This window comes from Furipterus horrens, unplaced genomic scaffold (genome assembly GCF_987537825.1).
Source record: "Furipterus horrens unplaced genomic scaffold, mFurHor1.1.pri manual_scaffold_5, whole genome shotgun sequence".
Lineage (NCBI taxonomy): Eukaryota > Metazoa > Chordata > Mammalia > Chiroptera > Furipteridae > Furipterus > Furipterus horrens.
This window is the reverse complement of record NW_028327175.1, coordinates 93,649,404-93,662,082: the sequence shown is the minus strand read 5'-3', so window position 1 is coordinate 93,662,082 and position 12,679 is coordinate 93,649,404. Positions and strand designations below refer to the sequence as shown.

The 12,679-nt window shown below is 42.4% G+C and overlaps 1 protein-coding gene across 4 annotated transcripts in view; it reads left to right on the top strand.

Annotated features, from left to right (window-relative positions):
- ZCWPW1 (zinc finger CW-type and PWWP domain containing 1) overlaps positions 1 to 12,679 on the top strand; it is a 33,799-nt gene that overhangs the window by 17,056 nt on the left and 4,064 nt on the right. For all 4 annotated transcript variants that reach the window (XM_090276747.1, XM_090276746.1, XM_090276745.1 and 1 more), the window contains 7 exons: positions 2,664 to 2,780; positions 3,499 to 3,619; positions 4,240 to 4,315; positions 4,725 to 4,829; positions 5,767 to 5,850; positions 6,508 to 6,574; positions 6,967 to 7,058. In XM_090276747.1, coding sequence (XP_090132873.1) covers positions 2,664 to 2,780; positions 3,499 to 3,619; positions 4,240 to 4,315; positions 4,725 to 4,829; positions 5,767 to 5,850; positions 6,508 to 6,574; positions 6,967 to 7,058 — 662 coding nt within the window. The remainder of the gene's footprint in view (positions 1 to 2,663; positions 2,781 to 3,498; positions 3,620 to 4,239; positions 4,316 to 4,724; positions 4,830 to 5,766; positions 5,851 to 6,507; positions 6,575 to 6,966; positions 7,059 to 12,679) is intronic.

Below are 12,679 nucleotides of genomic sequence, written 5' to 3'. Positions count from 1 at the left end.
GGACCCATTTGGAGAATGAAGTACAGGAGAGTGGTGTGGGGGACAAGAATAGACTAGTAAAAAAATTAGTGCTAGAATTAGATATTTTGGTGGTTTGGATTAGGATGATGAAAATGGAGACAGAGAAGTAGATGGTTTTAAGATACATTTTAGAGGTAATATTGTCAGAACTTGGTAATGACTTGGATATGGGGAGGGTGAGAGAGGAGAGAGTATGTCAAAGATTATTGGTTTCTGGCTCGAGCAGTTACATGAAAGGAGGTGGGGAAAGGTGAAGGAAAAGCAAATTTGTGGGATAAGATTAAGTGTTTGAGTTTGGACCCATTAGGTTTGAGATCACTGTGAGATATCCAGACAAAGTTATCGAAGAGTTCAGAACAGAGGCTGTTAGTAAATATCTGTGTGTTGTTAGATATGAAAATGTATTTCAAAGTTAGGGGAATGGGAGAGGTTGCCTCAGGAGAAAGTGTAACATGGGGAGCAAACACCCATGATTGGGCTTTGGAATCCCAACATTTAGAGATTGGATGGAGAAAAAGGAGAACCCAGGAAAGGAGACTCAGGAGGGAGCTGTCAGAAAGATGGGGAGGAGGAAGAGAAGAATGAGTGATCACAGAATCCAAAGAAGCTAATGTTTTCAAGAATGAATGGTCAATTGACATGCTCTTATGTGTCTGTGACATCAGTCTTCATTATCATAGACCCATGTTGTGAGCCTCAAATACAATTTTCAAACACATCATTTTCCCCTCTTTCTGCATTATTTGAAAGGGAACTTTAAACAACTATTTATTATTGTCATTGGAGATTTCATCCCAAGCCAAGTTCTATGTCATTAGGATGATTTTTTTACCTCACTCATTTCCTCATGATATTCATTATTTTGACAACCAACCATTTATTTTATTGATCAGTGTTTACTTTTATTGTACCCAGCCCCTTCTCCCATCCTTTTTTTTTTTTTTTTTAGTCTTGTTGGGTCATGTCTATAAACACCCAAAAGTGTCATTGGCAATGGTTTTTTCAGACTAATACATCATTCTTAACCAGTACTTCATTCTTCAAAATTAAATAATTGAGAAAGTGGCCCATTACATGCTTTTCTAAGGGATGATTTTGATGGGATGGAGGGTATTTCTTGTGTTCAGGCATGTAAGATAAAATTTGACAGTGGGAGAGTGAAGTTACTAGGGAAACATACTGTGAATATATAGTGCACCTATGTGCCTGGCTATGTGATTTTTTTCAGGCAACACTCAGTTTAATGAATATAGGTACCAAAAGGTAGAGTGGATATCTAAGGAATCAAACCTGATTACAGAGTAAAGAAAAGAGGTTGCTACTGGATTGAGGGGAAGGTAGGGGCCAGTGGATCGGAGATCTAGATAAAAGTGAAAGTTTCTGTAGGGGTGTTTGAGCAAGTGAAGTTCAAGGATGGGGAATTTTTATCAGAGAGGAGTGTTTGGGTGAGTGGTTCAAGGGAGTGTGTAGTCCCTGCATGCAAGGATAGGAGTGGGATACTGAGGTGGCATGGAGGACAAGGTCAAGGAACTCAGAGAATGGTATGCTGTTGGAATTACCCCTGTGGAAATAGTGGTCATCTGGAATGAGGGCAGGAGGTGGAGAGGAGAAGGCTGAACCAGATGTCAGCATCTTTTCAAGGGAGATGACAAGGCAGTGTAGTTCCATGGCATGGACCTCAAGGGAGGAAGGGTTTTTATAGGAAGGAGGACAGTAATGGTCAGGAAGTGGCAATAGGGAATAAGGATGTTGGTGAACCCATTTTCTGGCCTGGGAGATATGAGATGTATGAGAAGGAACTGACTATTTAGAGGGCTGTGGGTGGGATGGGGTTGGGTAGAGGCAATGTCAGTGCATCACCAGGTTTCAAAAAGGATAGAGGTTCAGAGAAGAGGTTGAGGATATGTAGACTTGTTGCTCGTATCTGGAATTACACACACACACACTCACACAGTGGAAGATTTTGGGAGGAAAAGAAGAGAGGCTGTGTGGGACACTGGACCAATTTAGAAAATGTGGGGATAGAGAAAGGTGGGGATGAGAGTTTGGAAGGTAATGATAAAAGGAATGCTTTGCTTTTTAGCAGGACCTGAAGTAAATAGTTGATTGAGGAACGATGGACTTAGACCTGTGTCTTTTGGATAGGGGTGAATTCAGGAATGTTAGTCTCAAAGGCTGCAACTTGGTGATTTGGTGACAGGTAAATCCACTGAGATTCGGATAGGAGCTCTAGATGTTATGCAAATGATGCTGGGTAACTCTTCAAAAGAACTTTTCAGTACTACATTGCTAACAGAGAACAAGGCACTAGTCAGAAGGATGGAATCCAACCTTCTTAATAACTGTCAATACAGGAAACATTCCTTTCTGCCCTGGGTGAAGGAGAGATGATAGCATGATATAGTAAAAGACTGAAATGTGAGACCTTGGTTTTAAGCTCAGCTCTGCCACAAATTTAGACTGATCTTCAGCAAGTCAATTATCTTCTCTGAGCCCTGGTTTTTCCATTTATAAGTCAGGGATTGGAGTAGGTGATCTCTAAGACTATGTGATTTTGGTGGGGGAATATATTGATTTCAGTTGGGTTGAAGAAGGAAGAGCATATTTTTGAGTCTCCTATTTCAATATTTTTCCTGTCACAGGTCAATGTGTAGTCTGGGTCCAGTGTTCCTCCCCAAACTGTGAGAAATGGAGGCAGCTTCGTGGGAACATTGATCCCTCAGTCCTTCCAGATACTTGGTCCTGTGACCAGAATACAGGTAGAATGGAGTGGAAATTTTTTATTTTTTTGGTTCTTATTGTTCCACCCTTTTTTTCCCTGCACATATCCTTTAAGTTAATTATATTGTAGGTGCAGTTTTAACTCCAGGGGTCCTTGTAGCATTTGGGAGAGAGAAAAGGATTTTCCCATCATTTCAAGATGAATTTAGCATACTGGCCTGAGAAGAAGACAGTCTGAAGAGTTATTTTATGGGGAGGAGCATGGACTCTTAAATGTATATTCTGAGAAAATTCCATTTTTTGCAACATTGGTCTGACTCTGTCAATCCTGATTAGATTATTGGTATTAAGTTGGTGGAGAGGAAGGAATTTTGGATATATGGAGAAAAGCAGGTGAGAGAGATTAGGTGGCTTAGAATTCTAGAATGTTTGAAACTACTTCAAAGAGATTATGATGTTCTAGTTCAGCCCAATTATTACACAGATGGGAAAACAGAGTCTCATGGAAATTACAATTATGATGTTACATAGATGGAAGCAGGATCAGAAAATGTGGGATATAGGAGAAGTACGCAATCTCTTTCTGATATCTCCTCCATGGGTCTTTGTTCTTCATCCTCCATGCCCACCTCCTAGGTGCCCTTTTGGTCTCACCTGCTGCCTATATCAATTTCTTCTTCTACCTCCTGCCGTCATCTAAGCTGTTTCCTTCCCTTCATTCCTTCTCTCTCTCTCTCTTTTTTTTTTTTTTGGCAGACTTGGAGTATAACCGCTGTGATATCCCTGAGGAGACCTGGACAGGGCGTGAGAGTGATGTGGCCTATGCCTCCTACATCCCAGGATCCATCATCTGGGCCAAGCAATATGGTTACCCCTGGTAGGGCATACTCAGAGCATCCTTCATGAACTTGGGAGTGGTAGATTCAAGTAGAGAGGGAAGAAAATGAAAAGCATTTGCAATGGAAATGGTACCTGTTTTAGAAAGAGCATGGGGTAGGGGAAAAGATAAAGTACGAAGCTTGGAGGCTTTGAAAGAGCATGTTTTCTAGAGTTTCACAGTGGAGGTGCTATCTCCCTGGAAAAAGGGTCTTACAATTCTACCTGAGTGGGTAGAAAGAGGAGGGTGGCTCTATGGCATTTTTTAAAACATTGAGATATTAGGGACAAGGTAAAGAGAACAAGAGAGTGTAGGGTGGGTAATTTCTTCTTTGGAGATGTCCCTCGTCAGAAGACTTTGCTCTCAGGGTTGCTGGAAGGCCCAAAGTTAAGATAGTTTTACAAAAAAGATACTGAGCTTCTTGTACGTTGATGGAAGTCACTTCAGTCATTTGGTAGTAAATGCTGGGAGGGATTGACAGGGGGTTCTATCATTGGGATCCTTTGTTTACAAAGCATTACCCCTTTCTGTACATGTATTGTACCTGTGTATTGATGAGTTTGTGTTCTGTTAATCTAGCCCCTTCTCTTCTATCCCCTACACCCATCTATCTTCTCCAGGTGGCCAGGCATGGTGGAATCTGATCCTGACCTGGGGGAATATTTTCTTTTTGCTTCTCATCTTGATTCCCTACCGGTGAGTTTTCCTGATGCAAGTAAGTGGTCAGGCTAAAGTATAGATCAAATTCATTCTAACAAATGTACAGAGTTAGAAACATAGGCATAGCTAGTAAACATGAGCAGAAACAAACACAGCTTTAGCTAGAGTGACAAACAGGAATACTCACATAAAAAAAAAAAGCTAGTATCTAATTAAATATTAGGACACTTATTGTTTCAATAAATATGCTTTGGTTAGGATTCCTGAAGTCAGAATGGAAAAAGAACAGAATTAGGTAGGTCAGGTAGGTCAGGTTTAAGAGAGCAGACGAGGCCCAGCACCTTTTCATTGTGACTTCTTAGTTCTTCCCCTGCCTTTTCTGGCTAGAGGGCCAAAGCAAGAAGAAAGACAGGAGGCCATAGCATAACCATTTTTTAAATTTCAGTCTAAGTACCATGTGACTTTTTTTGGAGAAACAGTCTCTCGTGCTTGGATCCCAGTCAACATGCTAAAGAACTTCCAGGAGCTATCTCTGGAGCTAGCTGGAGTGGTGAGCAACCCTTGGGGCCCAGTTGTGATACAGGGAATTTGAAAACTAAATCTTCCCCTTATTAAACCAGATTTTCTCCCAGGCGAAGCTGTGTCAGGAGAAAGTTACATGTCTGACCAAGTGTGCAAGGGTGAGGTTATTCATGAGCAACTCTTCCTTCTATCAGGATTGCAACAGGATAGTGGTTTTTCTTTGTCTCCTTCCCTGCCTTCAGATTGGAGGGTTTCCTGAAGACTCTGGTTTTCTACAGTTTAGCCAAAGCGGGTGTGGCAGAAATGAGGGTACAGATTAACTCAGGGTTTCTTAGTCTAGACACTATTGACATTTTGAGCTAGATAATTATTTGTTGTGGAGGGCTGTCCTGTGCATTGTAGGGTGTTTAGCAGCATCCCTGGGCTCTACTGGCATCTAACCAGTAGCAACTCCCACTTTGTAACAACCAAAAAATTGTCTAGATTTGCCGAATGTCTTCTGCGGGGCAAAACCTGCCCTGGCTGAGACTCACTGCATTAGCTAAATAATAGTTCCTCCCTATAATCACTTTGGGTTTGACCAGCTTTACAAATGAGCAGAGGTCCAGCAGCTTGGGGATCTTAGAAGATCAGGCAGCAAGTATTAAGCATCTGGATCTAAAGAAATTTGTGAGAAGCTTAAAAGTATAATTACCTGAACTCCTTTAATCTTGCCTTTTCAAATTTCCATGAGATTTACTTTGGAGAGGACATCAAATTGTTGGTTGAAAATATTGCTAGGAATTGGTGAAGGGTTTTTGATGGGGGCTGAGAGGGAATTGTGTCTCTGAGCTCAAAAGATGAATAAGAAAGTATATCAATACCAAGAATCAAAGATAAATGTAGTTAAAGATAATGTCTGGTGAATAGCAGTATAATGTGGTCACTTCTCTAATATGTATCATGACTCTAATCTTCCATTTCAGAAAAAGCTCAGGAATAAGGAATGCAGCCAGCAACTGGGGGCAGCCATGATAATGGCTCAAGAGGCAGAACAGATCAGTATTCAGGTGGGAGAGTGTTTAGACCACATATTAGCTCCTCTTTGGGACTTGAGACCCAAAGTAAACCATACATTCTTTACTGCAGAAACCTGATTTGTCCTTCCGCATTCATTACACGGTCTTCGTCTTAGAACTATGTAGCCTTTTCTTCCCAGGCCAAATTCAAATTCCCTTGATCCCTTAACTCATCCTTTCTTATCCCTACCTTTGAACAAATGGGATCTTCTCTTAGCCCAGACAGTTTGTGGTAGGGGGCATCCTCCCTTTCTATTTTAACTTCAAGTCTCAGATGTATGTACCCTAACTTCTCTTTTTTTTTAACTTCTTTATTATGTGGAGTCAGTTTTTACCCTCAATTTTGCCTTTTGGGATGGGTTGGAGAATGAAAAACAGTGTATTTCCCCTTTCCAATTATTTACTGAATTATAACCTGGAAAAGGGGTGATAATATTATATAATATTACATAATTATATATTATTTTACTGTAATACTATAATATAATAGTTAATCTCCACAAAAATCTAGATAAATCTACTGTGATTTCAAGTGAAAATATGGTGTGGAATATGAATACACATTCCATAACTAAAATCTTGAAATCGAGGGCAACACTAGTCACTGGGAGAGTAGGAGATGATGCTTCTGTTTCTTGATTCCCTCAGGAGCGTGTTAAATTGTTTGGTTTCTGGAGCAGATACAATGGATCTCACCATAGTGGTGAAGGAAAAGGTAGGATATGTAGGAGGATGAGGACTAAAGAGGGAGAGGAGGGATTCCTTCATGAGGCCAGCAACTGGAGCTTTATTTTATATCTAATCTCATCAGCCTAGTTCTTGATTTTATAATAGGAAGCTTTCCATGAATACTGTTGGCCCAGTGTTGGGGATGGACAGATGGGTGGATGAGTGGAGAGAGGAATGGAGGAAAGGTACACATTGACTAGTGATGGGACTTTGGAAAGGGTTGAACCATGATAATGTAGGGTTGTGTTTTATGGAGAAAATACTACTTGGACATGAAGGGTAGAGTTAGAAGAATGATTCTCTGGGATCAGCTCTATTAACTCATCACCTATTTTATTGAATAAGTGATTTAGCTTTTCCTTCCTATTCCTGTTCTAGACTTAATGCTCTCTGGGGCTAAAAGCCCAGATTCCTCCTTGGAGAAAGAAGAGGAAGAGTCAGACTTGGAGAAGGAGGAGGAAGAAGAAAAAGTAAGATTGATCTTTGAGATTCCTCTAAGGAGATTTCTGTAGGGCATCTGATTGACATGGTTTTATTATTTACTAAGGAATTGTCCTGTCCCTGCCTCAGGGTAGCCCTGACTGGTCTTATCTCATAGGGGTCTTAAGCGAAGGAGAATCTTCTCTTTCCCTGGTTATTCTAATATAGCACATCTCTAGGAACTTATTTCTTTTAAACATTTTTATTTATTGGTTGATTTGAGAGAAAGAAATATTGCTTTGTTGTTCCACTTACTTATGCATTCATTGGTTGGTTCTTGTATGTGTTCTGACCAGGGATTGAACCCACAATCCTGGTGTATTGGGACAACTCTAACCTGAGCTACCTGGCTAGGTCTAAAAACTTATTTCTTGATTATCTTCTCAATTCCTACTGTAGTTGTTTGGTTATTACTGGAGCAATTTCAGAGAATACCAGGTGGCCTCTCTTTACTCTCCCTTCCTTGTTTCCGTAGTCTCTTTTCAAGTACATGAAATATAGATTTGCTTTTCATATTTAAAGAGATTTTTAGTGGTGTTAGGTTCACAGCAAAATTGAAAGGAAGGTACAGAGAGTTTCCATATACCCTGTTCCCCAAACATACATAATGTCCCCCATTATCAACATCCCCCACTAGAGTGGTGCATTTGCTATAATCAATGAACCTACATTGACACATCGTAACCACCCAAAGTCCATAATTTACATTATGATTCACTCTTGGTGTTGCACATCCTATAGGTTTGGACAAATGTATCAATAACATGTATCCATCACTATATATCATACACAGTGTTTTCTTTTTTTTTAAATATGCTTTATTGATTATGCTGTTACAGTTGTCCCAATTTCTTTTCCCTCTGTTCCCCTCCATGCAGTGACTGCCCCTGCCTCCAGTAGCCCCCCCACCTTAGTCCATGCCCATTGGTTGTGCATATAGTTCTCAACATCTTCCTATCTACTCCACTCCCTCCTACTATGCTTCTTAATTCTGGTACCATCTCCCTCCCTTTCCCCCTTTCCCCTCCCACTGACCTTCCCCAAAATGTTTCCCATACCTATAATTCTTTTCCCACTCTCATTGCCTACTTAGCTTGCTTTTGTTTCGGTTCCCTAGCTTCTGTTGTTGATTGTTGTGATACAGTTTTCATTTTATTGTTCATAGTTTTGATCCCTTTCTTCCTAAACAAGTCCTTAAACAAGTTACATTTCATATAACAGTGGTTTGGATCTGATGAACTCCTTCAGTTTTACTTTGTCCTGGAAGCACTTTCTCTGCCCTTCTTTTCTGAATGACAGCTTTGCTGGATAGAGTAATCGTGGTTGTAGGTTTTTGCTTTTCATTACCTTGAATATTTCTTGCCAGTCCCTTCTTGCCTGCAGTTTCTTTTGAGAAATCAGCTGATATTCTTATTGGGACCCCTTTGTACATAATTCTCTTCTCTCTTGCTGCTTTTAAGATTCTCTCTTTATCCTTAATTTTTGACATTTTGATTATAATGTGTCTTGGTGTGGTTCTCCCTGGGTCCAGTTGTTTTGGAACTCTCTGTGCTTCTTGGACCTGTAAGTCTATTTCCTTCCCCAAGTTGGGGAAGTTCTGCTTCATTATTTTTTCACATAACTTTTCAATTTCTAGTTCTTCTTCTTCACCTTCTGGCAACCCTATGATTTGGATGTTGGCCCACTTATAGCTTCCCATAGGTTTCTGAGCGTCTCCTCATTTTCCTCACTTTTCGTTTCCTCTTTCTGCACTGGTTGACTGTTCCTTCCCTATGTTCAATTTGTTGATTTGATTCCTGGTTTTCTTTCCCTCACCACTAGTTTTGTATGTGTTTCTGTTCATTTCAGCAGGACTAACCTTCTTTCCTTCCCCGTCTTGTTAAAGATCTGCTGTTAGGTCTGTAAGCACTTTTATAACCAAAGCTCTGAACTGAGCCTCAGAAAGATTTCCTATCTGCTGCTTCCTTAGATTAGATATTTGCTGTCTGGTCAGCTGTATCACCGGGATCTCTATCATGATCTGTGCCATCCTGACAGTTTTGTGTTTACCTTTGCTTCCTGGGCGGGGCTGTCACACCTCTTATGCTATAGGGGGCAGAGCCCCCTGCACGTGTCACAACTGGGCGACCCTTCTCACCACGCTGTGGGGGTCCTCTGTATGGGCAGGGGTCCAAGATGGATTTCTGCTGTTCACTCTCCGCTGAGAGACCAGGGACCTCCTCCTCTGTCCAGGCCTCAAAGTCTAAGGCAATGGGGGGTCTGCTCTCCCCGGCATTGGAATCACAAGCTGATGGGTCTGGTCTGCAGCCAGGGGTGCTCCCTATGCACTTCTCACCTCACCCTAAATATGGGTGTCTGCACTCACCACCGTCCCACTGCCGCTGCTGTTGCCACCGCCGCCAGCACAGCTTGACCTCTCTGCCCTGGCTTTGCCCCTCCTACCCATCCGCATGAGCACTACTTCTTTATAACTTCATATGTTAGACTTCCATTTATTTTCTGGAACTTCTGATTACCTCCAGTCTTGCGGCAGTCGTATTCCTTCCCAGTTGTGGAGGGAGACAGAGCATGTCAGTCTAGGCCTCCATCTTGGCCGAAAGTCTCCTGTGTGTGTTTGCCTCTCTCTTAGGTAGAGCTGTCATTCCTGTTACGTTGTAAGGGGCGGAGCCTTAGGGTTTCGTCAGTACGGGGCGACCCATTTCACAACATTGTGGCACTGTATGTGGGGGAGGTGTCTGAGAAGGAACAATGCCGCTTGTCCAGCACTCACCTCTTTTCCAGGCACTTCTCCCACTTCCGTATTGGACTCTAGCTGTTGCCCAGGCTGTCGTTCCCAGAGAGGATGGGTCTGCGGATGTTCTGGGATTGTGGGGGCCCTTTAAACAAGTGGACTCTGCTGAGAGACTGGCAGTTTCTTCTCCGCCCCAACCCCCACTGGTTTGCACAGTCAGAAGCAATGAGGCTTGATTTTCCCCGGTGCTGGTACCATGAGTTTTATGGTCTGATCTGGTGCTGGGAGCGCTCCCCAGGTGTCCCTCTGACTTTTTAAAATGTGTGACTGTGCTTTCCGCCGGCCTGCCACTGCCCCCGCTGCTGTCACCACCACACCGTGTCCTCTTCGCCCCGTCTCCGCCCCTCCTACCTGTCTGGATGAGTATTTCTTCTTTATATCTTTGTTTGTTGGACTTCCATGCAGTATGACTTTCTGGAACTTCTGGTTGTTTCTAGTTTGTAGGTAGTTGTATTCCTTCTTAGTTGTGGAGGGAGATGCAGCGTGTTTTTCTACGCCTCCATCTTGGCCGGAAGTCCAGAGTATTTTCCCTGCCCTAAAAATTCTGTGTGCTCCATCTCTCTTCCCTTGGTCCCCCTCAACCTCTGACAACCACTGATCTTTTTATTGTCTCCATGGCTTGATAGCTCATTTCTTTTTCTTTTTTTTTTCTGAATAATGTTCCATTTTTTGGATGTACCACAGTTTATTTATCTGTTCACCTACTGAAGGATATCTTAGTTGCTTCCAGGTTTGGGCAATTATGAATAAAGTTTCTATAAACATCCGTGTACACATTTTGTGGGAATTTAAGTTTTCAACTCCCTTGGGTAAGGAGCTTGCTGGATCATATGGTAAGAGTATGTTTAGTTTTGTAAGAAACCACCAGACTGTTTTACGAAGTAGCTGACATATTTTGCATTTCCATCAGCAATGAATGAGAGTTCCTGTTTCTTCACATCCTTCCAGCATTTGGTGGTGTGTTTTGAATTTTGGACATTGTAATAGATGTGTAGTAGTATCTCATTGTTTTAATTTCCATTTCCCTGATGATATATGTTTAATATCTTTTCATATGCTTATTTGCTATCTGCATATCTTCTTTGGTAAGGTTTCCACTGAAGTGTTTGGTCCGTTTTTAATTGGGCTGTTCATTTTCTTATTGCTATGTTTTATGGGTTCTTTATATTTTATTTTTTTATTTTTAAAGTATATTCTATTGAATATGTTGTTATAGCAATTCCAATATTTTTCCCCTTTGCTCCCCTCCACCCAACATCCCCCCTCTCTCCAGGCATCCCACCCCCCTAATTCATGTCCATGGGTCATGCACCCAAGTTCCCTGGCTTCACCCTTTCCCATATCATTCTCAACTTCCACCTGTCTATTTTGTACCAACCAATCATGCCTCTCAATCCTTGCACCATATCTCCACTTCTCCCCCTCCCCGCTCCCAGCTCACAACCTTCCACATGATCCTCATACCTCCGATTCTGCTTCTATTCTGGTTTGCTTAGTTGGATTTTGTTTTTATTTTCCAGATTCAGTTGTTGATAGTTGTGAGTTTGTTGTCATTTTAGTGTTCATAGTGTTGATCTTTTCTTAAGTAAGCCCCTTTGACATTTCATATAATAAGGGCTTGGTGATAATGAACTCCGTTAGCTTCACTTGTCTGGGAAGCACTTCATCTGCCCTTCCATTCCAAATAATAGCTTTGCTGGATAGAGTAATCTTGGATGTAGGTGGCTTTTCTTCACACTGAACACTGCTTGCCAGTCCCTTCCTGCCTTCAAAGTGTCCTCTGAGAAATCAGCTGATAGTCCTATAGGCACCCCCCTGTAGGCAACCCTCCACCTCTCTCTTGCTGCCCAAGGACTTTCTCTTTGACCTTTGGCATCTCAATCATGATGTGTTCTGGTGTGGTTCCCTCTGGGTCCAGCTCACCTGGGACCCTCCGTGCTTTCCAGACCTGTACATCCATCTCCTTCGCAAAACTTGGGAAGTTTTCCTCATTTTTTTTCAATTCTTGCTTCCTCGTTCTGCACTGGTTGACTGTTTTTTTCTTCCTTATGTTCCAAATCTTTGATTCGAACCGTGGTTTCCTTCCCTTCACCATTGGTTTTGTGTGGATTTTCCATTATTTCACTTAGCATAGCCTTTACTTCTTCCCTTATACGTCTGCCATATTCAAGCATATCTGTCAAGCCTGTGAGCATCTTTATTACCAGTGTCTTGAATTCTGCATCTGTTAGGTTGTCTATCTCCTTATCTGTTAGGTTGGCTATCTCCTCATCTATTAGGTTGGCTATCTCCTTGTCGCTTAGTTCTTCCACTGGAACCTTGATCCGTTTCCCCTTTTGGACCATACTTCTCTGTCTCTTCATTCTGACAGGCTCCTGTGTTCGTTTGCCTCTGTGTCCCAGGTAGATCTGTTGCTCCTGTTATGTTGTAAGGGGTGAAGCCTTAGGGATTCAACAGTACAGGGCAGCCTGTTTCACCACGTTGTGGCACTGTATGTGTGTGTGTGGGGGTCTGAGAGGGAACAATGCCACCTGTCCAGCACTTGCCCCTTTTCCAGGCACCTGTTTCACTTCCACACCAAACTGGTGCCCCTCTAGCTGCTGTCCTGGCCATCGTTCCCAGAATGGGTGGGTCTGTGGATGTTCTAGGACCATGGGGGCCCTTTAAACAAGCGGACTCCGCTGAGAGACTGGCAGTTTCTGCCTCCACCCCAGCCCCCACTGGTCTGCACAGTCAGAAGCAATGAGGCTTGGTTTTCCCCAGTGCTGAGACCGTGAACCGCGCAGTCTGGTCAGGAGTTGCGAACGCTCCCTAGGTGTC